Source organism: Centrocercus urophasianus, unplaced genomic scaffold, assembly GCF_019232065.1.
Source record: "Centrocercus urophasianus isolate 14NV4802_14NV808 unplaced genomic scaffold, USGS_Curo_1.0 seq_1, whole genome shotgun sequence".
NCBI classification, from domain to species: domain Eukaryota; kingdom Metazoa; phylum Chordata; class Aves; order Galliformes; family Phasianidae; genus Centrocercus; species Centrocercus urophasianus.
Genome location: NW_024884141.1, coordinates 993,368 through 1,019,863, shown reverse-complemented (window position 1 = coordinate 1,019,863; position 26,496 = coordinate 993,368). Strand labels below are relative to the sequence as shown.

Here is a 26,496-nt window from a genome sequence, read left to right as displayed (position 1 = left end):
TACTAAACCATGTCCCTCAACACAACATCCAGCAGTAACTTTAATACATTTTGCAGCTTTGCTATTAAATACAGAGAGATGATTTTCCATCTAATTTATAAAAGAATTTTTCTGGAAGAAAATGGGTAATCAACATGGAGAATGCCTTTCTTTTGAAAGCGCTGTTCGTCTAACGTCAGTGACAGCTACTTAAAGGCAATCACTTGTGTTTTATACCTCATACAAAAAGCAGCAGACACAGTACCCTGCCTTTGAGACAAAACACTGATACATGTGACAGAACATTTCAAGCAGGAATAATCAGAAAGCACAGATTCAGCTGCATCCAGAAAACAACTGAAATGTCCTCCATTAAAATCTGCAGTTTTGTTTTCTATTGCTTATCAGTATTTAACTGATATATGAGATCATACGATGAATAACAAATTACCTGCATAAGAAAGGTACAGCAGGGGCAAATCACATTGGTTTGTCAGAATTTACAGTGATAACTAACATATTTATTAATAATAAAGCAGTTTTCAAAGTATCACCCAGGAGGCATGTGTTCTGCTCAGTGACCTTTGGAAACTCTAGCCCAATGAATAACTAGTGATGCATGAATGACTTCAGAGACAGTAGATAAAAAGTGCCCATAACGTTATACGTTGTCTGTTATGAGGATGGCTGTAGCAAAGAGATATATTGCTCTTTTGTAATTTGCCTGAGTGAGCAAATCAATGAGAATATAATCCTCAATCCCTATAAATCGAATAGTTATGAAATTCATTATCTTGGACAATTAAAAATATAACACGCAGAAAAAGTGCAATGAATTGCATAATTCAAGCGTCTAATTTAATGGTAGTTTGCTACCTTAGAGGCATTTGCTCATATGGCAGCAGTCACATCTTGATAACTGACCTTGTATTCAAACATTTTACACAGAAGGAATCCTGTGTTTGCTTCAAGATTATAAATCTTCCTATTACCAGCATGTTGGTAGAATACCGAAGGCATTCAGCAATGACAATTTTGCATCCATTAGCAATCCCTGTAAGTACTATGATACATGACAAAGCTTAGACTGTCTTGCTCACACAATATGCTGCTCATCTGGTCCTGGTTTTGTGACAAAGAAAGTTCATAGTGTAAAGGAAACAGTCATGTAACAAAAGACAAGGAAAAAACACCAATTCTAGGAAGATATGATGCAATGCGACATTTAAATGTATTCATTTTGTGCTACATTTAAAAAACGCTATGAACAAAGCCTTTGCTGTATGCTCTGTTTATACCTCACACAATTCAGGCTTGCATAAAGATATTCTTCATGTGCAGACATGGTCTACAGATTTTATGTAGTAATTGGAACTTGAAAAACACTTTTGCAATTTTTATCTTAGAAAGTAAGACATCGTGTCTTCTATTAGCATGAAAGGAAATTGAGGAGATTAAAAGAGAGAGGCTTCTACAATTCCAGGTCACAAACTAAAAGGGAGTTTCCATACCACGTAGTCTCTTCCCAATGGTCTAAAACCTAACTGAGAATCCAGAAAAGCATTCTGGATACTGCTCTGCAAGCTACACCTGAAAACAGGAGAGGCTTATCCTGTTGTATCATTCACATTTTCATACTTTAGACTTGAACATCTTTATTCAAAATGTAAATGATTGTATTCTTAAACACTTGATTTAATTAACAACTGTTATTTTTATTATAGATTACTTTTTTCTTGTAAAAGAAGAATAAGTTATGCTTACCCTTTCCAATGTAATCTCTTCAAACTCATATTCAATTTCTGTTCCGTTGACCTAAAGAAAATAAAATCAGAAAATTGCTTAAATACACAAAGAAGTTAGTTAATTTGGAAGGGATACTGTACAGATATTCCAGCACAATCAGTATACTGAAGCATACTTTTCAACATAGAAGTTAAAGTATCTGAATTATATACTACTTGGCTCCCCTCTGCTTTGAATGGCAGTGTAATCAAGCCTAAAAACTTGAAAACAGTACAAGTTACTATGTAAAGCACTATGATAGTGGATAACTAAGGCATTTACATAATATGAGTAATATCTGATACAGTATATTCGTGGACTTTGTGCAAATGATTAAATATTTTCTGAGGTAATAGTTCTATGTAAAAAACAGAAGACTTCTTAAAATTTTTCTCACAAATTGAAGAAAGATTAATTATTCATTGCCCTCTGATCTCCAATTTACTTTGCAATACAAAATCAGAGAGGAAATTCATAGCACTTATGTAAAAATCACTAACTGATACACATGCTGAAATACATCTTATTTACTATATTAACCCAGGGCAAGAACATGACAGAGTACCTTTGCACCAGACAGTAGAAGAGCAAAAAGACAAAGAATGTTAATGCAATTCTTATGCTGTGTTTCAGTGTCAAAATAAATTAAACTCCAAAACTTGGAGCACCAAAATGGATTGTGATGGACAAGAAATCTATCAACTGAAGACATGACACTGATCTAAGCAGCACTCTGAAATCTTGTTCCCATCTGACACGGATTTTTCCTGTCCCTCTAGGCAACACACTTAACATGCCTTTCCTAGTTTCCTAATCTCTTAAATGGGCAGAATGCTGCATTTGAGGAAGCTACAAAGTTGGCTAGATTATAAGTAAAGTGCATGGTACTGGAAGGACTTCTGTGCTTAAGATCTCAAAGGAATTTCAAAGTTAGCTACAGCTATTTTTTGATTTTGCAAGAAAATACCCATGAGCCAAAAAGTACAAGATACTGTTCACTAATCATACTGTTTTATAGCTTTTATGATAGGATATTTCCTGGAAAATAGTTCTGCTCTATTGTTTTACTTAATTTTTGCTTAGTGAAAAAAAAAAAAAAAAAAAATAGGAACAAAAATTAGATGAAATTTTAGGATTGTCCCTTGAAGGAACAATTTTGTTATTTTTCAGAACAAGAATATTCAGCACTGCTCCCCACTCCCAACTGCTAATAATTTAATTACAACTTTCTAGAGGCAATCAACAAAAAATACTAAATACAATCATTCTTTATCTAGTTATAACTTTTCAAATGTAATCAGGTATTTTTGTTGTATTACAACTATGTACATGTAGCTTCCAAACAAAAGCTTCCCATAAAAACCAGCAAAACTATTTAATTTATCTGTAGTTCAAGAATTGATAACTATGGAATCAGTAATAGAAATACAATCCTCAGAATTCGTGTTCAAAAAGAAACAAGGAGAAAGGCCCAAACAAAAAATCCATGCTTAGTGATGAAACACAAACTTGGCATCAATGAATAAAGTAGAAAACATTTGTATTTTTTAAATGATTACAATCTGCTAATCACGTTACATAAAAAACAGAGATGAGCCAACATTTTCCTACAGGATATTTTCCTGATTTATGTGATAAATTTACTACTTTCTTCATAGAGTCTTTTATTGATATAGGAAACTAACTAGGTATGAACAGCCATCCCAATTTTTGTCCTTTCTTGTCTGATGATAATGAAATCAAAGCTATCTACATGTCTCTGTTTTCATGAACTTCTCTTTTATCTTAGGCTGGTGGATAGCTCTGATCTATGTCTTCAATTCCTCAGTCTTATTCTATAAAGCTGTCTTTGCTTCACTGCTTATAATCACTCTTCCTTTGCATTAAAAACTCATTAGCGCAGCAAAATGGGAAAAAGAGGGACATGAGAAGTGAGCAACCTCTGTGTAAAGATGAAAGGAGAAAACACAAGCTGAATACTCAACTGGCATTTGCACACAAACAATATCTTGATTACGATCATATAAGGATTTCCTTTTATCATCCAAAGTCCCAATTTTAAAAAGGTTCAGCTCAAATCTCCATGAATCACAGCAGAGATCTTCCACCATGTTCCATAGCAGCAGGAATGATATGGATTAAAAGACTGATCTTGATCCAACTCCTTTTGTTATTGAAGCTTATCTGTAGTTCACTGTCCTTACTTGCTGGTTGCTCAGAAGACCAACACAGTTATTTCATAAAAGTTCAAATAAGATACTGCAAGCACACGATGCAGGTGAAATGATGATACATGCAATGCCATTTGTTAGTAGCATCACTTTGTTTCATATTTAGACTCTCTGGCTGCACCCACACTGCTAAATTAGAGTAAGTTTTCAGCCAAGCCTCAGTGCTTAAGGCTGTTTCTGTCTGGAGCCTGTTGGAAACAGATAGCCCAGGAGCAAGACAACAGTTAAGCAGGAGAATCATGGCTCCATTGCTGAAACTGGCTTGTTGGTACTCTTATTTAGCAGCATACAGGCATATCCTCTCCTTTTGTCTATTAAAACTTGACAGCTCTGGCCTGAAAAGGCTCCTGAAAAAGCTGCCTAGACCATCAACTTCCATTTCTTGCAACTAGCGGAAACCTGCTCCTGGAGGTGTTCAAGAAACATTTAGATGTTGTACCAAGGGACATGGTTTAGTGGGAAATGTTGGTAGTAGGTGGACAGTTGGACTAGGTGATCTTAGAGGTCTTTTCTAACCTTAATAATTCTCTGATTGTTCGTGGTCATCTCTTCTTTTCCTCTGCAGCCAAAGAAACCACAAGTATTTGCAAGCTGCTTTGTAATCATTATTTCCCCTTCTTTCAGAACATCAAGGTTGACAATAGATATCCTTAATCTTGACTGAATTTTGCTATCTATAATGCTGAAATACGAAGTAGTCATCTGGCTCTCTTTATACTCATTGGAGAGGAACAGATACTTCTAGCTTTTAAGTCATTTCATACTACATTATGTGCCTCAGATAGGTTATTTGAACTGTGACCCTGAAGTTTCCTTTCACCGAGTGCAGAGTCTAAAACTGAAGCATGAAGTTTGGTGAGCTCTTGCCTTACATAAATTTTCTTTGAAATTCTCCTAACTCTAGATTGATAAAAAGTCCTACATAAGAGATACAATATTTCTTCTACAATTATTACATTTGTGTAAGACCTGAAGTCTGGTTTAGGAGATTTTCCAGTTACTGTTAGAGGTTTATCTGCTCATGTAATTGGAAGCATATATAGAGCTTGATATCCAGCACCTTCCCCCATAAGTGAAAAAAGTCAGGATGTCATCTTGGAACATGACTTCCCTCCCGACTTCCCTCTCTGATTTGGCAAACTGGGGATCTCTCTACGGAAAATCAGTGCTCAACAGCACCTGTGACAGTAAGATGCCCAAAGGAGGGCAACAACTTGTCTCAGAGGATTGGCAGAAACTGATAAGGAGAGCACAAGTTATATGCATGGGAGGATGCAATCAATCACACTTCTGAAAGGCACAGAATCTGGAGTCAAAATATCTCATGCAGGAACACCCAAAAGATGCTGTTGGCCCAGACAAAATAGACAACATGAATGAAACCTTTAGGTAACTTTTGAGGGCTTTTAATGTCCTATTTTTCAGCAACAGCATCACCAACACGTGCTTCTGATGAGAGAAGAATTATCAGCCTCCTGTCCTTAAATACATTCAGGATCTAGAATGTGATGAGTTTTCAGCCACTTTAGAACAAGTTACCATTACTAAGTCAATTCCAATGTTCAAAATAACTGCTTGCAAAAGCAAGGCAACAGTTGCTTTACATTTACAGCTGCACTGTTATGTTTGAGGATTCTTCCCAGCTTTTGGTATGAACATTTATTTAAGAAAGAGATGTAATGTGTAGTAACTATCCAGATACCAGCATGCAAAAGACTTTTCCTGGTGAAACTCTAATCAATTCTAGAGACCACAGCAAATTATATACCTTCCTAAGATATACAGATGACAGTTTATGATGAGAAATAAGGAACAGGTAAAAAAGATGCTCCCAACAAACAATTTTTTCAGAAAAATTGAAATAAAGCCCTGCATACAGAACACCAAACTTAGTTTCTCGCCAACCTGGATTTGTTTGTTCTTAAATAATTTTACTCTGACTTTCCAGGAAGTTCGTCTCATGTAATGAGGTTTAAGAATGTCAAGCAGAGGAAGGGGTCCCTTATGAAAATCAACTCTGTAACTTTAAAACAAATCCCCAAATCCATGAGAATCTATACTGTTTATCATTTTCACATACTCTTTGGTTTTTAAGACTGTTGCATGTATTATTTTTTCCTGATTCTTTATTTATGTCTCTGCAATTACTTGATGACAGTGTCACTGAAATGCAGGAATAAAACTCATCAATCCTAATGACAGGTTAGAAAGCCGACAGTACTTTACTGCAGCACTGGGTGCATGCACTGAATTAATATGGAGTTCTGGTGAGGGGTCTGGTGGTCATCAGGTGGTGTTATCCAGGCAAAAGTCATTCATTACATAAGCCAGATCTTTTCAAGAAGAGACTGCATTAAATAAAAATTACAGTATCTGCAGACTAGTATTACAAACAAAACCCATTTTAATTATATTTCGTTGGACATTGCTTTTTAGCTGTCTTCAGGAAAAAAAAGACTGCTGCTTCCACTTTAATTATCATATTCATAGGAAGATAACTACTCTGTTACTGATTTTCACTCACCATATAATTTTGATTCTTTTGCTTGAACAGTTTCATCAGCCAACCCTCCATACAGAATGCACATTGCCAATATCTGATTTGCAAGTATCCTAGGACACATCTGTCCTTTAAAAAGTTCCACTTCGTGGCACAATTAAGATTCTATGTTTTACATTTAGGAAACACCCAGGCTATTTTGGTATTTTAACACGTACAAGATTTAAACAGCCCTGCATTATTTCTTTTATATCAGCAAGATGAAAGAGTAATCTTCATTTAGTTCTTGGTCATCTCCAGATGTAAGTTATTTTTTCAGTAGTTGACAAAGCTCCCTCACTGTTCTCAAGAAACCTGCTGTTCTTTTGATATTGTTCTCCAAGTGCATTTAATTTTCTTTCTCACTTCATATAAACATACTGGAAAGAGTATCCTCTGTTCCATGATTTCAAATATGATTATTTCATCTTTTTGATCTGTCCTAAAAAGACTGCCAGAATTCTTTTCATGCCACTTTCATTTATCTGAGTGAGTGCATTTTATGTGCTTTTTATAAAAGATAGCCTACATCTATTTTTAATCACAGTGCATAATAAGCCCACTTCCTTCTTTTCCTCCTTATTTCTTCCAGGAAATAGGGCAATATGTTAAGCTCATTGAACAGAAATGTAACAAAACATAAAACTTTTTTATCATCACACAACTATTCTGGCGTGAAGAATCATGAATGAAAGACTTCATGGTTTTGTAATAACTTTATCAGGAAAAGATCATACAGTATATGTGCAATAAATATATGGCTTCTTCCAGGGGTTTGTAGGCATATCTACAGAGCACTTGGCCACCACTCGTTCAACTTTTAGGGAAGACACCACCCTCAGCCTTTAGGGAAGACAGCACTCTTAGAGCAGAGCTCCAAGAAGAAAAATCCAGCTTTTAGTCAACACCAGTAAAGATTCACAGCACAGTCACAACCTTCTTATACCTTGCTCTAAAGCTGATTTTTTTTTTTTTGCTTATTCTTTTCCTCTTCAGTGTCTCATACCCTTGTTCAGGTCTTAATTTTTATTTTACTTTCTTCTTTACTGTTTGTGTATCATACTCATTCTTTCCTAGTCCTTCTTCCTTCCTCACTGTTACCCTTGGTTTTCTTGTTTTAACTCTCTTGCAGAAAACAGCCATTCATTGATTAACCATTATCATTTTTCTCTATTTGATTCACAGAATCACAGAACCACAGAATCACAGAATCACAGAATTGCAGGGGTTGGAAGGGACCTCCAGAGATCATCGAGTCCAACCCCCCTGCCAAAGCAGGTTCCCTACACCAGGTCACACAGGTAGGCATCCAGGCAGTTCTTGAACATCTCCAGAGAAGGAGACTCCACCACCTCCCTGGGCAGCCTGTTCCACTGCTCCGTCACCTCACTGTAAAAAAGTTCTTGCGCACATTTGTGCAGAACTTCCTATGCTGCAGTTTCCAGCCGTTTCCCCTTGTCCTGTCTCCACTCACCACTGAAAAGAGTCCAGCCTCGCCATTCTGCCCCCCACACCTTAGATACTTATAGACCTGGATCAGGTCCCCTCTCAGTCTTCTTTTCTCAAGGCTAAACAGACCCAGTTCACTCAGCCTTTCTTCATAGGAGAGATGCTCCAGGCCCTTCACCATCTTTGTGGCCCTCCGCTGGACTCTTTCCAAGAGATCCCTGTCTTTTTTTGTACTGGGGAGCCCAGAACTGGACGCAGTACTCCAGATGAGGCCTTACCAGGGCAGAGGGGGAGGATCACCTCCCTCGACCTGCTGGCCACACTCTTTTTAATGCATCCCAGTAAGCCATTGGCCCTCTTGGCCACAAGGGCACACTGCTGGCTCATGGCCAACCTGTCGTCCACCAGGACACCCAGGTCCCTCTCCGCAGAGCTCCCCTCCTGCAGGTCATCCCCCAACCTGTACTGGTGCATGCAATTATTCCTCCCCAGATGCAAGACTCTACACTTGCTTTTGTTAAACCTCATCCAGTTTTTTTCTGCCCAGCTCTCCAGCCTGTCCAGGTCTTGCTGAATGGCAACACAGCCTTCAGGCGTGTCAGCCAATCCTCCCAACTTTGTATCATCAGCAAACTTGTTGAGGGTGGCCACTATCCCCTCATCAAGGTCACTGATGAAGATGTTGAACAAGACCAGACCCAGCACAGACTCCTGGGGGACACCACTGGTTACAGGCCTCCAGCCAGACTCTGCACTGCCAACGACGATCCTCTGCACTCTGCCAGTCCACCAGTTCTCAGCTCACCTCACTGTCCACTCATCTATCCCAAAACCCTAATTTCATCTTACTTTTTGTTCAGAACAAAATTATGTTTTCTATACGTTCTGCACATGGCCATCACCTAACACTTGCGCAGCTTCTCTTGCTTGCAAATTCTGCCTCCACTGCCATCTCTGTATTTTTTACTTCTTTTTACTTTCTTACTACATCCAAATCTTTTTGTTCCTTCACAGACAGATGCATGCATGTACATGCATGAACATATTTTCTTCAACGAAAGCATCGTTTATGATTAGCTTTCCTCCTTAACTTTTCCATCTATAATTTTAATACAGTCTTCCCTTCTAACTCTTAATCCTTGATTTACTGTGTTAATATGCTTCACCTGCTAATCTTTAATTTCAAAACGTGGCCCAAGCAAAGGACTCTCTTTCAGTTTTCCCTTTTTGTCTTGCAGTTCTCACTTCCCACAATCCTTTCCCCTGTTCAACATCAATGTAGAGTTTTATAACCACATATACCTCAAAAGAGATGTATCTATACATTTTTAAGTGCAAGCACTCAGCATACCCAGTGCTGACCCATCACAGAACTCCCAGTTTCATACATAATCCATGAAGCAGATTAAAGCAGAGGTCATAATTCCAAAAGGGGAATATAGTAGATGGAAGTGAAAAAATGCCTGTGTATTAATTCTGTTTAGGCTAGCTATTCCAAATTATTCCAAATCAGAATCAGCAAAACAAGAATTATGCAAATGACAGCTTTTACACATACAAACTTCTCTCTTTAACTAGGAGAAATTCTTTCATATTAGGTACCCAACTTATGTTTAGCTGTCACCTAAGGTCTTGTTGGTTTATTTGTTTGGTTTTTACAGACAAGAGGGAGAGGACTCAACAGAGAGTGATTTATGTTACACAGTTCATTATTCTCACAGACTTGCCATTTGAGGAACCTGTGTGTGCTTAACTGATTATATAGGGCTATTTCAGACTTTCAGAATTTGTATAGTAAAAAAATATTTCCTAAAATTCCTTACCCATGAATCTTGATTTATACTATACATCAATGTAAGAATTTGAAGCAGTGCTTTCCAGAGAAGTAGATACAGTCATTTCTTCCACAAAATTACATCCTTTCTTCTGCAGCTCAGGTCATTTCCTATACAGCTTGAGAAGTTTGCAGTCAGTCTGCTTTTCATTTTCTTCTGTGCTTCTGACATTGCTGACATGCTAACATCTGACTAATCATAACCTTTCAGTTTGTCAGGATCCTATATCTCTAGTCCTTCACAGTTTTAGAGGAAAATTCATCAAACTTTTCAACTGACTGAACAGGACGTATATTTCTGGAAGTGATTTTCTTGTATAATATTTCATTCCATGTGTAAGATACATAAAAATGGAAAACCGCTATTGCTTGATTGATATTATTTCACCAAATGAGACTATGAAGTAGTTGTAACTTGCGACGTACATTTTCCTAATGTTCAGTACTGTAATTTGTGTAATTTTATTTCAAATGGTGGTAACTATGGTGAATAAGTGAATAAAAGGCAGAGATTAATAAATAAACTGTGAGTTGTTTGATTCATTTAAACACTCAAGAAAAAAAATTTCACCTGGTCTTAGAAAGATATCAATAACATTTTAACTGGCAAAATTCGAGGCAAGAGATATATGGAAACCATTTGTTGCACTTATTGATATCCATGGTGTTCTGTATGGTAATCAGATGCTGAAATATGTAATATATATACAGCCACTCCCATTTTCTACATAAATACATGTATAAACAACATCAAACCAACATCATATAATCTCATGCGTTTTATTAATTGATCGTATACTCTGGCTCATACTGTTGTGCCTAAAACAGTCCCCCAACAGCTTTACTTACTTTTAAGCCCTCTTAAGGGTTAATACTCCCTTCCCTGTACTCTCTCATTGCTGCTGAGCAAATCACAATCAATGAATTTTCTTCATTTCTTTTCTCCTTGTTTATTAACTCTGGAATAAGTACTGAAGGCTTTACTATACTCTCAGTAACTGGTGCATTCCCACTGGTGTTGTTGGGCCTGTACCAGTGTAACTGATCTCACACTGATTCATCTGTGAACGTAATTACACCTTCAGGAGGGTGGAGACTTGAAATGAAAAGGTAATCAATGTATTTCAACCAATAACAACATTATATAAGAAGGACAATACAGATAAATAATACCTCTGCACATTTATTAACAAACATTTATGAATTCCACAGAACAGCATTTTAGTTGCTTCACAAGAAGTTTTCTAACAGTGGAACGATGCACTGTTTCTACTAAAATCCTGGAATACTCTTTAGGGTGTGTATGGGCAGGAAGCCACAGTCTCTTTGTGCTCTAGAACGAAAAGCATAGCAGAACAGCTCCCTCATGCTCAATTAATTCTGCTGCAGAAAAAAAGAAAAAGACAACCTGAACAGCTGAACCAAATTCAAAGCAGTTTTCTGCTGCTTCTCACAAGCTCAGAGAAAGAAAATTGGTGCAACTTCTTGTTCACAGGGATTAACCAAGCACACATTAGAAGCAGCTAATACAGCACAACCTATCACCATCTGACTGAAGACCAACTTGTCCTATTAATGAAATCAGTCTTATTAACTCCCAAGAACAGCTCCTGGAGTTTAGTCTCTAGCTTGAAAAAAAAGATGGACGACTTTCAAAGATAATTTACGTGGACAAAGGGCTCCATAAATTAGAACATATTTGTGTCTGTCTACATGAAAATCAAATGCCTGGAGAACAAAATAGAAGCAATTTTCTGATTTGTTTTACACAAAATCCCTTCAAAGTAATATCCATTTTCTGTGAAAGAAATAAAATCGTATTGAAAGCACCAGCTGCAAATTATGTTTGTCCTCCTTCAGGGGAATAACAAGAGGTCATATGAACAGTTGGAGACTTTTACAGTTTATAGAGTAAGAAAGCACACTATTAATACAACAGCAATCTCCTTCTACTAAAGAGAAAGATTATGGTGAAATCAAGGTGATTAATCAAACTTGTACTCTACTCTGCACACTATTTGAAAAATTACTCTAGCTCAATAATTTCAAGACAAACACACTATGTTGTCCTCAATTTTCAACCACCTTGCAAAGTTCAAGTCCTGATTTTGAACCTTACACAAGGTTATTATTATTATTATTATTTTTAATGACTACAATATCACCCAATTAAACTTGGCATAGAATGAAACCACAACACTTGCCAAAATCCAGTAAAGTGGTTTTCTGCCTAGCTAATGTAAAGCACTCTGTATTCAGTACAAATAATATAAGACTAAAAAGAATTGAGTTATAAGTTACAGTCACCTTCATGAAGAACAATTTACAAGCACATATCACTAGACAGCTGATCTAGTATGTTAATGTAAGAGGAAAAAAAAGAACCAAACCACAAAAAACAATTGCATTCAGTTGTCATTTCTCATTACTATTGATTTCCACAGTGTGGACATTTATCTCATGAATGTGTCTCTGTTTTCTATGACCCTCAAACTAAGTCAACCTTCTACAGAAAATTATGGAAGTCAGAAATTTTATGATCATGAAAACAAGTATTATCAGTGGTATATTTGGGTTTGCAGCAATATTCAGAGTGCTAGGTCATATAAACACTGATTAAAAACATAATTTACCATCGAGGCTGATTCACCCATTCACTGCATCAAAAGTGGCATTTTTTTTATTATGTAAAATGTGAATTAGATATGAGTCACACTCCAAAACAGTCTACACACTGCACAACAGTACAGACCTTGCTTCAGAATGTTTCCCAAAACTGCAGGAGTGTTAGTTTTACAGCACAGATCAGCTGATCCCTGGCTACAAATTTCAGTTGTTAATTTATCATTTTTGTGAAAATGATATGGTGTTCACTCAGATTTAGCTAGATCACACGCAAGGCATTTCAAAATTCTTATTAAAAATCAACACAAATAATGTCAAAGACTTAATATAGAAACTGCAGTGATAATGTTCAGAGCAATACATACAAGAATATAAGGGAAGGTACCTCTACCTAACCAATATTACTGCAAATATTACAGTGTATACTGCCAAGATAACAACAAACTTGCTTTGGCTGAACTTCAAGAGGTACTTTGCAAAGTAGAACATCAATCAATGCCAGATAAAAGCAATAAATATCCTTGAAATTAGAAATAAGTTTCCTTGTACAAATAAGTTGTGTATGTACCTTTGGATTGAAGTGTCACAGAAATGAAGCCCTTCCATTTCCAATAAAATAAGAAAGCAGTAGTTCTCAATATTGAGCTGTTTCTTCTTTGCTTCTTAGGTTATCCAGGTTCAAAGGAATACTTCTACGCCTGACGCCAGCCCTGAAAATTTCTCCTATCTCATGCCTAAAGTCTTGGGGAATGGGAAAACTCTTCCTTCTTTTGTAAAATTAAAACTATTCAGATAATGACATCAACACTGAGGGTTTTTTTTCATTTTTGAAAACAGCTTTCATTTAAGACCTACACTATTCTGTAGAGTGAAATCTATCTATAAACATCATTGTCTGAAACCACAAACATTAAGTCTATAAATACTTATTCGTATGTTCTCTTTGAGTTACATTTCCCAATTCAGCTCAGAATTGTGATACCACAACTTACTACTTCAGAATTAAATTAACACCACACAAGAAAAGAGCCTTATGTACTTCAAGAGCTTGTGCTTCATGGCTTAAGACCATGAACTATAAAAGACCATGTACTATAAAAGCATATTTGCAAGTGGTTGTGTTAACCACTGGATCCATGCAAATCCGCAGACCCAACCAGTTTTAATGGACTAGTGGACTTCTACAAAGTACAGTAGTGTTAACTATGGGTCCACAGTATAACACATAAAAAAGGACGCAAGGGTAGAAGCTAATTCAAGGCTAAGGAGAGCAAGACAAAAACAAACTCCAAAAACATTTAACTGTTAGAGCAAGGCAATTCCAGGCTGGCTCAAATCTCCAAGTGGTTTTAACAGGCCTGGTAGACATGCTGTGCTCTAAAATCTTGAGCACATATTGGTCTCCTGCACAAATTTTCTTGGATGAATTAAAAATGAAGTATATCTGGGCATAGAGGAGAGGTACTTATAGACACACAAGCGTATATGACTTTTCTCAGAAAAGAAGGACTGATTAGAGCCGTGCCTTGCTGGCTTCCCTACAGTGGAGGCTACAAGGATGAGAAGAGCTGCCCAATGGGAACAGGCTCACAGAGAGTCATGAAACCTGGCCTTGCTTTGGGGGTTATTTCAAACTAATTTCAGTGTGGTCTAAAGGACCCACTGTCTGTTAGTGATCAGGGGGTATTCAGAAACCCATCTTCCAGCTTATTATTATTATTTTTGGTCAGAAAGTCTAATTCATGAATTGTACCAATTGCTCTCTTTTAGAGTTCAGTAATACTAATTTCCTGTTAATGGCAAAGTTTGAATCAAACGTTTACAGAAAAAGTCTTTTGATTGAATCTCAAGGTGAAGGTTACACACAATTGAAAATAGAAAGTATTAGACTCCTGCAGAGTGAAAATGTGAAGGGGTAATTAGATATATGACAAGGGGATGCTTTTACTCCGTGGATTGACAGGATGCTAATATTCATACAGACAGCGACAATGAAGGTTTTCTTCTGATTTTTCACATGATGTGATCTATAGTATTATTCAAATATTCAAAGTAGTGCTTATTTCTGAGGAAGATAAAATAAACCTCCTAAAATTTGAAGTCTTTTAATGATTTGCATTTACCCTTAGTTAAAAGCTGATGTTAAAAGTCAATAATCTCTAATGACACTTAAATATTCAAAATTTCCTCCAAAATTTACAAAGAATTTATAAAATTTATATATTAATTTCACTCCTCTCTCATCTGAAGGAGTGAAAACAGGTATATTTTTACTCCATAATCACTTTGGCCCTTTTGTAAAGATGTTCCATTCTAAAACAATGTATTTTTCAAGAAAAGCTTTGAAATGTTCTGGGTTTGAAATACAATGGGTATGAAACAGAAGCAAAATAAATCAGATGGATAAGATGAATAATCTTATGAATAAGATCCATTCATACTTTTACTTTGGCTTTTGGAGTGCAATAACATGTTTTTCTATTACCTATCATTAAATAGCACAATCCTTCTATTTATGCATGTTTCAGGAGGAACTGTATTTTTAACTCTATAGTCTTGTGTTATGTAACACATCTTCACTAATGATCTGAAAAAAATTTAGAAACATGAATTAAGCCAATCTTGTCAATACTGCTACTCTAAACAAAAAATCTCTTATCCCACTACAGAAATGATGACATGCATAACACAGCAGTGACTACCAGGCCAAACAACATTGCTGTACTATAATTCAAGGGCAAAATCAGAGAAGCCAAACCACTACATATTTTAAAAGCTGGCACAGAGCTCTACCTCATTTAGCTTCTTCACTGTAATCCACATTTACTGACAGACTGAAAGATGAGTATAAACAGCAAACAAGCAAAACTGTTGTTTAACAATCTGGAAAACATAAGAGACCTTTGAGACAATAAGATGTACAATCTAACTTCCAAAATTACTGCCAAACTAATTAGGAGGAAGAAACAAATTTATTCAGATGCTCAGTAAATGTATATATAAATAAATGAGTAAATGTATATATAAATATATAAATATATAAATCCTTATATACATACTTTCGTATAGTTAATACATTTTAAAACACTAATTAATAAAAAAGTCCCAATTCCAAGAGCTTCCTACCTTTGTAAAAATCCAGATTTTGGCCTTTCTGACAACAATTTCCTTTGTCTCCTCTAGCACCTCTCTCTTACCAGTCAAAGTTAAACAGCACAATTCATATTCATTATGAATGCCAAATGTCTTAAGCTCATGCCCTCCCTCCTTCATCTTACTTCTTTAGGTCCATGCTGTGCCTATTTTTTAATATCCAATGAAAACCTTAAATTTTTTAAATCTAAAAATTTTTAATTTTTCCTTTTTTTTTTTTTTTTTTTTTTTTTTTCCCACTCAGAATAGGAAGATTTTATTTTTCCCTGCAGCCTTCATTTAAACCTTTAGGCACCTTCTTTCATGTGCTAAATTCAGGTGCACTGGCTGAGCTATTTGGCAGAAAAGTTGAAACCTTCCACTAACCTCCCCATTTTGGCATCCTCACGGCCTCCACAGTTCCTAGTACAGGAGCAACCAAAGGATACTGAGCTCTGGGTGTCCCTATGCACAGATCCATCAAAGCAGCTGTGCCCATGGCCTTAATCAGCATTCATAAAATAACGCAAGGAGTTTATTATAGATCACAAAAACCTAAACAGAGGAGTCTGAAAATCACTTCTTCAGGAAATTAACTCAGTATAGTCAGCACAGTTAGTAAAGCAAATCAAATAATTAAATAATAATAATAAATAATAATTTGGAAGAATAAAGGGAGAACAACGAAATGCAAGGAACTCACTGGGACCAGAAGGAGAATAAAGTGCATACATCTTAGATCTTATATTCAACAGTATCCTGGCTTGCATCGAAAGTGAGGGTGGTGGTCAGCGGGGAGAGGGGAGGGGATTGTCTGCCCTCTGTACTTTGTACTCATGAGGCCCCATCTGGAGGACTGTGTCCAGGACTGGCACCCCCAGCACAAGAAGGATGCAGAGCTGCTGGAGTGGGTTCAGAGGAGGCACACAATGATCAGAGGGCTGGAGCACCTCTTCTATAAAAAAAACCTTGAAAGATGTGTGGGCTTATTCATCCCGGAGAAGAGAAGGCTGCAGGAACACCTCATTGTGGCTTTTCAGTATATGAGGAGAATTTATAAATAGGAGGAAAATCAATTTTTGACATGAGTGGATAGTGTTAGGGCAAGGAAGAATGGTTTTAAAATAAAATGGGAGATTCAGGGGAGATGTTTAGATGATAGGGGGAAATCTTGGAGAGGTGCTGGCACAGGCTGCCCAGAGAAGCTCTGTATGGCCCATCCCTGGAAATGATTTAGATTATTTTGGATGAGGCCCTGGGCAGCCTGATCTAGTGCCTGGTAACCCTGCCCTCGGCTGGTAATCCTGCCCATAGCAAGGGTTGTAAACTAGGTAATCTTGATCTTCTATGATCTTTGAGGTTCCTTCCAACTCAAGCCATTTTGTGATTATGTGATTCTAAAATCTTTGTGACAAGTAGAGGGAGGAAGGAACCAACGAAAGTATCTCAGAATTTAAGATTACATGAAGTTAAGGTGAAAGAAAAATCAAATTCCATCATTAAAAAAAAAAAAAAAAAAAAAAAAAAAAAGGCTCACATCAACTCCTGACAACGATGCAGAAAAGCCAGTACTTTTCACTTAACTCTGCATTTTGGAAAGCAATAAATAAAGAAATAAATAAAGCTTATTCTGTGCAACAGAGAAATTGAGATGATTCATAGAGTATTAAATCAATGCTTCTCATTATACAATAGGACCTAAAATTTACAGCCAGCGAATAAAGAACAAACTCCCACAAATGTTTAATTGTGCTTAAAATGCCACGGTATAATTCGCTTTGTACCACTGAAGCTTCCTATCAAATTTATTCCTATGCTCACCAAGCCAAAGTTTTCAAGTTACTGAACCTAGAAATAAAATGAATTAACTGTTTCTTCTGTTCTAAATCATAAAGAATAACATACAATATATCACAATAAGGCCTTTTCTTTCATCTTGTTCAAGAAAAGTATACAGAAGGAAGACAATCCCTAATAGGATGATTTTTTCAGCTATTGAGTTGAAAGGTTTTAATGTCAACAGAATCAAAGGCTTAATTACATGAAGACATTGATGAGACAAATCACACCATTTACCAGTTACATACCAACAGTAAAACTGAAATTTATTTTTGGTGGACCACTGGACATATTACATTTGAAAACGCATTGTGAATACTGAGCATTTCTGTTACTCCCTTCTCTCTCTGAGAACACCCAGGAATTCTTGGAGAATATCAGCGTGTTCACTGAAATGGAAATGGACTGGATGTGCATAGCAGAAAAGGAAATGAAAATAGCTTGTTGAGCTGCATTGAGCTACATTGGCCTCAGCAGGCAGGCTTCACCTTGGCATTTATTATTGGCTAGTTCCTCTATAGTAGCTCTGTTGTGTTCCATTTCTAAGGGACATAACTCTTCCCATACAAGAAGAAGGTTACAAACTCAGAATTGTCTATTTTTACAAGCACCTTGTTTTTATTTATCTAAATCACATCATGCATAGACTGAAACAACCCACAGGCACTTTTCAGTCTACTGTCAATATTTCTCTTGGGCGCGTCTTGTCATTTTATTGGACTTCTGTGTATGTATGTGTTTGGGTTTGTTTGGTTTTTGGTTTTTTGTTTTTGTTTTTAAAGTAAAAGGGACACTAGTATAAAAGCGACATAAAACTGCATAAGTATTGATAAGCTCCCTTGAGGGAATAAATCATATTGATTGAACATCTTGTCACTAATGTAATTGCATCTGTATTTAGGAATTCTAACACTGTAACTGTGGACTGTTCTGGGCACAGCTCCAGCACTGCAAATGAGAACTGAGGCTCACAATGTCCCTCTCGATGGACCATAGAGAACAGCAAGTGTAAAGTGTCTCATTAAAATTGAAGAAAAGACAGACCTATTGGAAATGAGACCACAACAGATGGTTTTGACGTTAGGAAGGAAAACTGAAACTTGGAAGCTGTTTAAGAAAGTGGAATGTAAACAAACAAAGAAATTTTATTTCACTGTTCCACTCTTCCCAATGGTTGAAATATCCAACAAGGGATTTGGTTCTCTGGTTTCACAGCAGTGTCATTCTTTGTCTGTGTCCTGCACAATAATTTCTAAGTTTTATAAATTGTCAGAAACAAAAAAGCTGGCAAGGACACCTCCTATTAAACTTCCTCATCAGTAGCCTTATACAAGACAGAACTCAGTGAAATAATCAGTGGGGTGAATAATTAGGTTTATGCACTGGAAATGTAAGAAACAGATATGGATATTTGACAGCTGAGAGACATTAATTAGGAGCTTTAGAATGATCACTAAAATATACAAGAAGATCATACATTGCCTGGCTAGCTTCATACTACTTGCTTTTCTTGTATCAAGCCTGGTATTCTCTTATTACATACCCATTTTATTATGTATCTGTATGTAATTAACCTTCAACTGTAGTTGCTTTTAAAGTCAAAAATGAAAGTGTTATCAAATAATTGTAAAAAAAAAAAATACATATATTGGTTTTTTTTTTACTTCAGTAAAAGCACGCATTTATTTTAGGGTAAAATTACTTTGTTTTTCATTTCTTTCTTTCTTTCCTTCTTTCTTTATTTCTTTCTTCCTTTCTTTCTTTTTTTTTTTCTCTAGAAGCCATTAAAATGAAAAGATATTAATAAGAAAACATGAAGTCATCTAGCTTGTGTTGTTATTTGTCATGTACAGCTATCAACTGCAAAGGAAATACAGATAAATGGGAAGAGCAGTTTGCACCTTTTTAATATTGTACTGTGAATCCAGAATCTTAATATGGATATATGCTGCTCTACAAAGTAAATAGTCATGATTTTATTTTATTAGCAAGGAGGAAAAAATGAAATCACCTTTCTTTCTGCAAAGGAAGGTTGGTTATAGTAAGTTACAGTTGATGCGTTGGAGTTTGAATTACAAATTATGTGTACGTAATTTTCTGACTGCCATTATTATTACTGATTTCTTCTTGTAGAAACAAATTAGCAGTGTACCTGTAAAAGACAATTAATTGTAGGATTTGTTTATAATTTCTATCCAATACTAAGCAAAATTTATGCGGGAAAATCATTTTAAAAATCTACACACTATAGAAAATTAATACTTACATAAGGGATTGTGTCCAAGGTGTCTGTGTTGACAATTATAGGGGCAGGGCTTGCCTGAAAGGAAACAAAAAAGAGAAAAAATGTAAACCCTGAAAATTCTTAATATTGAAATGCCCACAATGACATATTAAATTAAAAGCATAACAGCTTATCTTCCCATTGATCTCACATCACATAACAGCACATAACTTTGGGTACCATTCAGTCAGTTAAGGATGAAATAAATAGATTCTCAACCTACAAATCACAGATCATTCTGTTCTCAAGTTCAATAGGCTTTGGATCACAACCCAAATGTACAGTAAACAGCCATTCACTTTACGTAGGAAGCATGATGCATTCAACTTATGATTTAAGCAAACTTAGAGGTGAGGCTTTCCATTACCCTTACCTCACAAGCCCACTTTTTGTGATCAAGCAAAACCACAATAATCATTTAATTTTGCACAGTATAACATTCAAACTATTACTGATTTGTATCATATAACTGTATATATTTTATAGTTATTATATATATTATTATATATATTATATATATGCACATATATAACGAGATTTTTTAATCAAAGCTATATATCCTGCACAGCTCATGTGCACTCAGCTAATGCTGAGTCTTACAAGTTCTGTGGGTCTGTAAAGCTTTCCAACCTGATCTTCAGCTCATTGATGCAATCCATATCCATGCTACTTTACATACACCTGAAATGCCTCAATCTCTACCCCTTCCCTTACTGTAGTTTGGTGGTGGTGATGCAAGACCAAGCTCTGATCTGACCCAGCTGCGTAACCCTTGCTCAGATACTGTGGATCAGAGAGCTGTAAGTAAATTAGTTTGTATTAATAAGTATTTATGTATCTACTTTGTATGTTAGTTGATGAATGACTGCTTGTACTTCAAAATTGTACAGACAAAAAATCTCTTTCTGCATATCAGGGATGAGTACAGCACTACTGAAAACAGTGATCATATTTCTACTGTCAAATATTCACTGCAGGAATTTAAGCAACATAACCCCAATTAAGAATGTATCATTAATTAGTGCAGTAATTCAAATGCTTTGAGAGTATCACAGGTTCTTTCCAATTTTTGATGCAGTTATTGTAACATAACTCTTTTCAAAGAAAGTGTACATTATTGCTCAACAGCTATTGATGATTAATTAATGTCATTATTTCTATACAACTGGGTAACTCATGAACAAAAACTGAAAATGAAATAGATACAGTCTGTATATATCATGCCATGTATCAGTTATCATCACAATATGCAGTTCAGTATCATATAATCATGGAATCCTGGAATGGTTTGGGTTGGAAGGGACCTTTAAGATCATGTAGTTCCAATCCCCTGCTATAGGCAGGGACACCTCCCTCTAGGTTGCTCAGAGCCCCATCCAGCCTGGCCTTGAATGCTTCCATGGACGGGGCGTCCTTCCATATAAATGCTTAGTAACTGAACAAATGCTTTATACACAAACACATTTATTCTCATTGTGCCCCATAACACTGGACACTGTGAAATAAATAAAAGCTGAAGGTCATTTGGTTACACTATTTTTATCTTTAGGCATATGTAAAGATTTATAACACTAATATCACTGAATGTTAAACATTTTCACCTTATTTTTTTTTAATTTCACCTTATATGATTATTAAGCTCAATATACTTAAAGAATGATACCTTTCCAAAATGAGAAAAAGATTATTTTTAATAATATTCTACTATCTTTACCAAAACTTTTCTTTCACTGATTTGATCTTCTTCTAATATACAGACAAAAGCTCTAGTAACATACACAAACGAAGTTTGCAACCTTCACAATGAAAGCACCTATCCACTGCTTTAAAAAACAATCCATACTGAAAGAGAAAACATCTTTCAGAAATCACTTTCCAAAAATTCCCGTACTGTAATTGATTGCTTCTAGCCTAGTTTAGGAACAAAGCCTTATATCTGTATCAGATTATCCTAAAGTCAAAATTAAAAAATTTCTGAATCAGAAACTAGCAGTTGTAGGAACATTCTTAAAAAGAATATTTAGAGCACTTAGAATTTAATTTGGAAATTCATTTACTGCTTTATTCTCTCTCACAAGCCCAAGCAGAACCTGAGCATTTTTCACAATGCTCAGCTTCTTTTCAACACTTTTATAGCCTTGCAAGGTCCCTGTTTCAATGCTAAAATACTCTGAGTTTTTTGTCACGCTCACACACACATTTATATACGTATTCAGAATTTCACCTAATGCATATTGTGTATGTAGCATCTCATCCCACCCTTCTTTGCATCTCCAAGAGGAGTCTGGCTTCATCTCTCTAGCCATCCCTTAAATGGTTGAGGACAGCAGCTGGGCAGCCCGGTCTGGTGGTTGGAGATGCTATCCATAGGAGGGGGGTTAAAACTACATGATCTTTCAGATCCTTTCCAACCCAGGCCATTCTATGATCCTATGATTCCATGATATCTTTTTTCCAAAAAATCATCTCTGGTATGAACAAATTAAGCTTTCCCACAGTTTTCCTGTACAAGATCTATGAACCATTCCCAGCCACTGTCCTGCTCCACCACCTTGGTCATCCTCCATCCAGAACTTTTTAGCATGCTGAGGAATCACAAAATCAAAGAACGGCATGGGTTGGAAGGGACCTTAAATATCATCTAGTTTCTAACCCACTGCCACAGGCTGGTTACCACCCACAAGTTCAGGCTGCCCAGAGCCTCATCCAATCTGGCCTTAAGCACTTCCAGGAATGGGACGTCCACAGCTTCCCTGGACAGCAGTGCCAGGGCCTCATCATGCTCTGAATCAAGAATTTCCTCCAAGTTATCAATGAAGAAGTCAGCATTTGTAGCATCAACTCAGTAGGCTCATCACAAGTAAATGATCAGCAACTGAACTTTGACTTGCTAACAACTAGCCATCTTGTGGTCTGGCCAATGTCTCATTTGTCCTCTAACACCATCAATGTCTTTCTCACTTGGCTACAAGACTGAGAACTTGTGCTGAAAGCCCTGCTTACATCAAGGCAGATGACAACCACTGATTATCCCTCATTCACAGAACTAGTCATCTCATCTCTGAAAGCTAGCAAGGAACAATTTAGTCTTCAAAAATTGATCTACATTTTTCTAATCACATCTCTCTGTCCATTGTAAGCCTTGGCAAGATTTTCCAGTGACATCCACCAAGATTTTCCCCTTAGTCTCCTACCTAACCCTGACCATGAAACCACTTCTTTGAACACAATGATCCTCCCCTGCCCCATCATCTCTCCTACTTACACTTCCTACAGAGCCTGTAAATAATAGGCTTTCAAGCAAGAATGTCATTCAAAGTTTATTTTAACACAAAGTTTATTGTATTCTTCACTGACTGGAAACTCATAAAACTTCAGGTATCAAATAGGCAATTTTCTATTTCTGAGATATTCATCCTGATCAGAAAGATGGGCATGAGAAAATTCACAGAGCAATATTTTCAGATGGATATAGCAACTACAGCCATTCATGCACAGCTAATATAGAATCATAGAATATCCTGAGTTGGTGAGTTGAAAGGTACCCAAAAGGATCACTGAGTCCCACACTAGGCTCCACACAGGACCACTCAAAACCCAAACCCAATGTCTGAGAGTGTCATCAAAATGCTCCTTGAACTCCAGCAGCTCAGGGCTGTGTCCACTGCCCTGGGCAGTCTGTTCCATGCCCAATGTCCTGTGCTGAAGAATCTTTCCTTAGTCCCCCCAGTCCTCCCCTGATAGAGATCCATGCCATTCCCTCAGGCAATAAGGTAATACAACACACTTTCCTTTGGTTTGTCTAAGATATGGTAATTTGAAGATCACTGACCTGAGCTGCAACATTGTATTTAATAGAAGTGAAGGAATCAAAGCTGATTTCGTTAGTTTTTTTGCTGTTTGTAGATCACAGTGTGAGTAAAGTAGGAGGCTTTAATCGGGCAAAGGTGAGAAGACTTTGAAATCACTGGAGGGAACCTTAAATATACCGCTAGCCCTGGAGTACAAAACAAGATCAAAACAGTCCTGTAATCCTAGCAAATCTATTCAATGGATAGGTCAAGAAACATTCAGTAGCTGTCTGTTTGGAGGATCTTATTTTCTGGCATCATGTAGCTTTATCTACTCCGACTTAAAAATGTATCATATGTACCACTGCACCAAATTCTAAAAAAAAAAAAAAAAAAAAAAAAAAAAAAAAAAGCAAATATCATTTCAGTTAAGCAGAACACAGAGAAAACCAACATAGCAGTCCTTCAGCTCATCAAGAATACTTCCAACTGTGCATAAATTAACAAATGCATGCAAAAAAGATTCTAGAATCTCTGCATACTGTGATCTTTCACACTCTATATAACCATACATAAATAAAATATCTGCCTAAGTTTGAGACTTAGTGAGAAGAAATGGCATCCTAGAAGACAAGGATAACAATGTTATTCCTACATTTGCCCCTTGACCTGCAGTCTTCAGCAAGACATCTAATTGCTCTTCTGCTAACTTCTCCTGGCTATAAAGTAACTAGCAGAACTGGCTCAGTTTCATCAAAATTTTAAAAGAAGTGGTTGACAGTGGTTAATAGTGCAGATCCCAATGAAAGCTATGCTGAGGCACATGGAAGAGAGGGAGATGATAACTGCCAGCATGGCTTCAATAAGGGCAAGTCCTTCCTGACCAATCTTGCTGCTTTTTGTAATGGTATAACTTGATCAGTGGACAGGGGAATAGCCCCTGATGTCATCTATCTGGACTCCAGTAAGGCCTTTGACATGGTCCCCCATAAAATCCTTCTCTCCAATTTGGAAAGATATGGATTTGATGGGTGGACTGTTTGATGGATGAGGATTCGGTTGCAATATCGTATCCAGTGGCTCAATCGTTACCTAATGGCTCAACATCGTCTGGATGGATGACTGGTGTTCCTCAGGGGTCAGTATTGGAAGTGGTACTCTTTAACATCTTCATCAATGACATGTAAAGCAGGATTGAGTACACCCTCAGCAGTTTGCTGGTGACAACACCAAGATAAGTGGTGTGGACGACACACCCAAGGGATGGGATGACATTCAGAGAGACCAACACAGGCATGAGCATTGGGTCCAGGTGAATCTCATGAGCTTCAACAAAGCCAACAAAGTCCTGCACTTGTGTTGTGGCAACCCTCACTTACCAGTACAAACTGGGGTATGTAAGAATAGAGCATAGCCTTACCAGAAAATTCTTGCATGGCTTTTAAGACACTACTCAACTCAAACAAAACTGATTCTACTCTATGACAAGAACTAAATCTATTTCTCTGCAGGCAGTTTTAAAAGTTTAAATGTCTAATTGCCTAACTTGCGGAATGAATTCAAACACTAATAATTAATTCATGAAGAGATAATCCTCTCTTAAGATGGGTAACTTGCAGAGAGCTCCCAGATTTTTCCAATCAGATTTTAAAACCATAGTGAATACACTCACAGTTCCTCAGTTGCAAAATGAATCCAGACCAACTTCCATAAAAAGGAATTTTACTGACTGTAGTGGATGTTTTCCCTGTTCCTCATGCACTTTTCTTTCTGCTCTAATCCTTACTGATAGGTAAGTATTATACTATGCTGACAGTGTACTATGCAGTCTGTCAGCCTTATATCTTGCGCTCACTGCACAGACCTTTTTCTTGCCCTTGACTAGAAGCAGTGCTTTCAGCTGAGCCATCTCTGTGCTTTGAAGAGAAGGCATCATGCTGACAGCTGCAGTGACAGATTGGCATAGCTGGGACAAAACTTGAATAGCTTTGAGGAAAAAATGAAGGATTTTTTTTTCTTTTTAAGACTTGAGCACAACAGACTTTGCTTCCACAAATATAGATGAGATTGTTCTGCTTGCAGTGAGTCAGACAGTCTAGTTGCTTTTCCACCAAACAAGCAACTTAAAAGACAGATAGAGTGGAAGCACTTGAAATGGCTAAAGAGGACAAAAAGATACAGAGTCCAGTTTGTGAACATTACTCTGCTACCAACTCTCTGCAAGTATATGAACACGACTCATGCCTCAGATGAGATGAACTTTTCCTCTGCTACGAGTGATAGCATTATCCTGACTGACTGGTTTTACTTACAGCACTCACAGTTTTATGGACTTATGGCCTGACATTGCATGTCATTCTCTTTGGACTACTCACAACTCCTTGTTTTAACAGCTGGTACTATGCAAAACTGTATTCAGCACAATACATGAAACTACCTGCATAGGTATACAGCAACTAAGGCATTTTATAAACAATGAATACTGTATATTATTTCTTAACCAGAAAACATTAAAACAAACATGCGATCAATCTCACAGTATTCACTTCTACTTATTTCTAGCTGTGTTTTTGAGCCAGAATTCTCAATTGTTTTCCTACCAAAGAATAATAATTATTCATAATGTTATATTTAAGTAAACTCAAAGACATGGTGAAATTCTGAGTGGTAGAACAATGTATGTATTACCATTAAAAAAAAAAAAATGGAGTTGATGTTGATATCTTTTTCACAGACCTGACTTGGCAGACAGCTTTAAAGACTCATTTTTCCAGGTCACCAGCTCCAAATTCTAAAACAACCTCCAGAATATTCAGCTGCAATTCCATTTTTCTTCGTAATGTTAACATTTTGTGTTTTAATAATACAAAGTGGAGCATCTGCTGTATTTTTACATGAACAGAGCATGCTGCATCTCTCTGAACTGTTTCAGACTGTTTGTCTTCTGAGGTTAATGCTGGATCAGTTTAAATTCTGTTCCTGTGATTCTGTGAGTCTGTAAATTCGTT

The 26,496-nt window shown here is 36.7% G+C and overlaps 1 protein-coding gene across 2 annotated transcripts in view; it reads right to left on the bottom strand.

Moving 5' to 3' along the window:
* The window catches only part of DLG2 (discs large MAGUK scaffold protein 2), a 730,880-nt gene that overhangs the window by 378,365 nt on the left and 326,019 nt on the right, over positions 1-26,496 (bottom strand). For both annotated transcript variants that reach the window (XM_042839962.1, XM_042840043.1), the window contains 2 exons: positions 19,680-19,733; positions 1,744-1,794 (listed from right to left, as the gene is read on the bottom strand). In XM_042839962.1, coding sequence (XP_042695896.1) covers positions 1,744-1,794; positions 19,680-19,733 — 105 coding nt within the window. The remainder of the gene's footprint in view (positions 1-1,743; positions 1,795-19,679; positions 19,734-26,496) is intronic.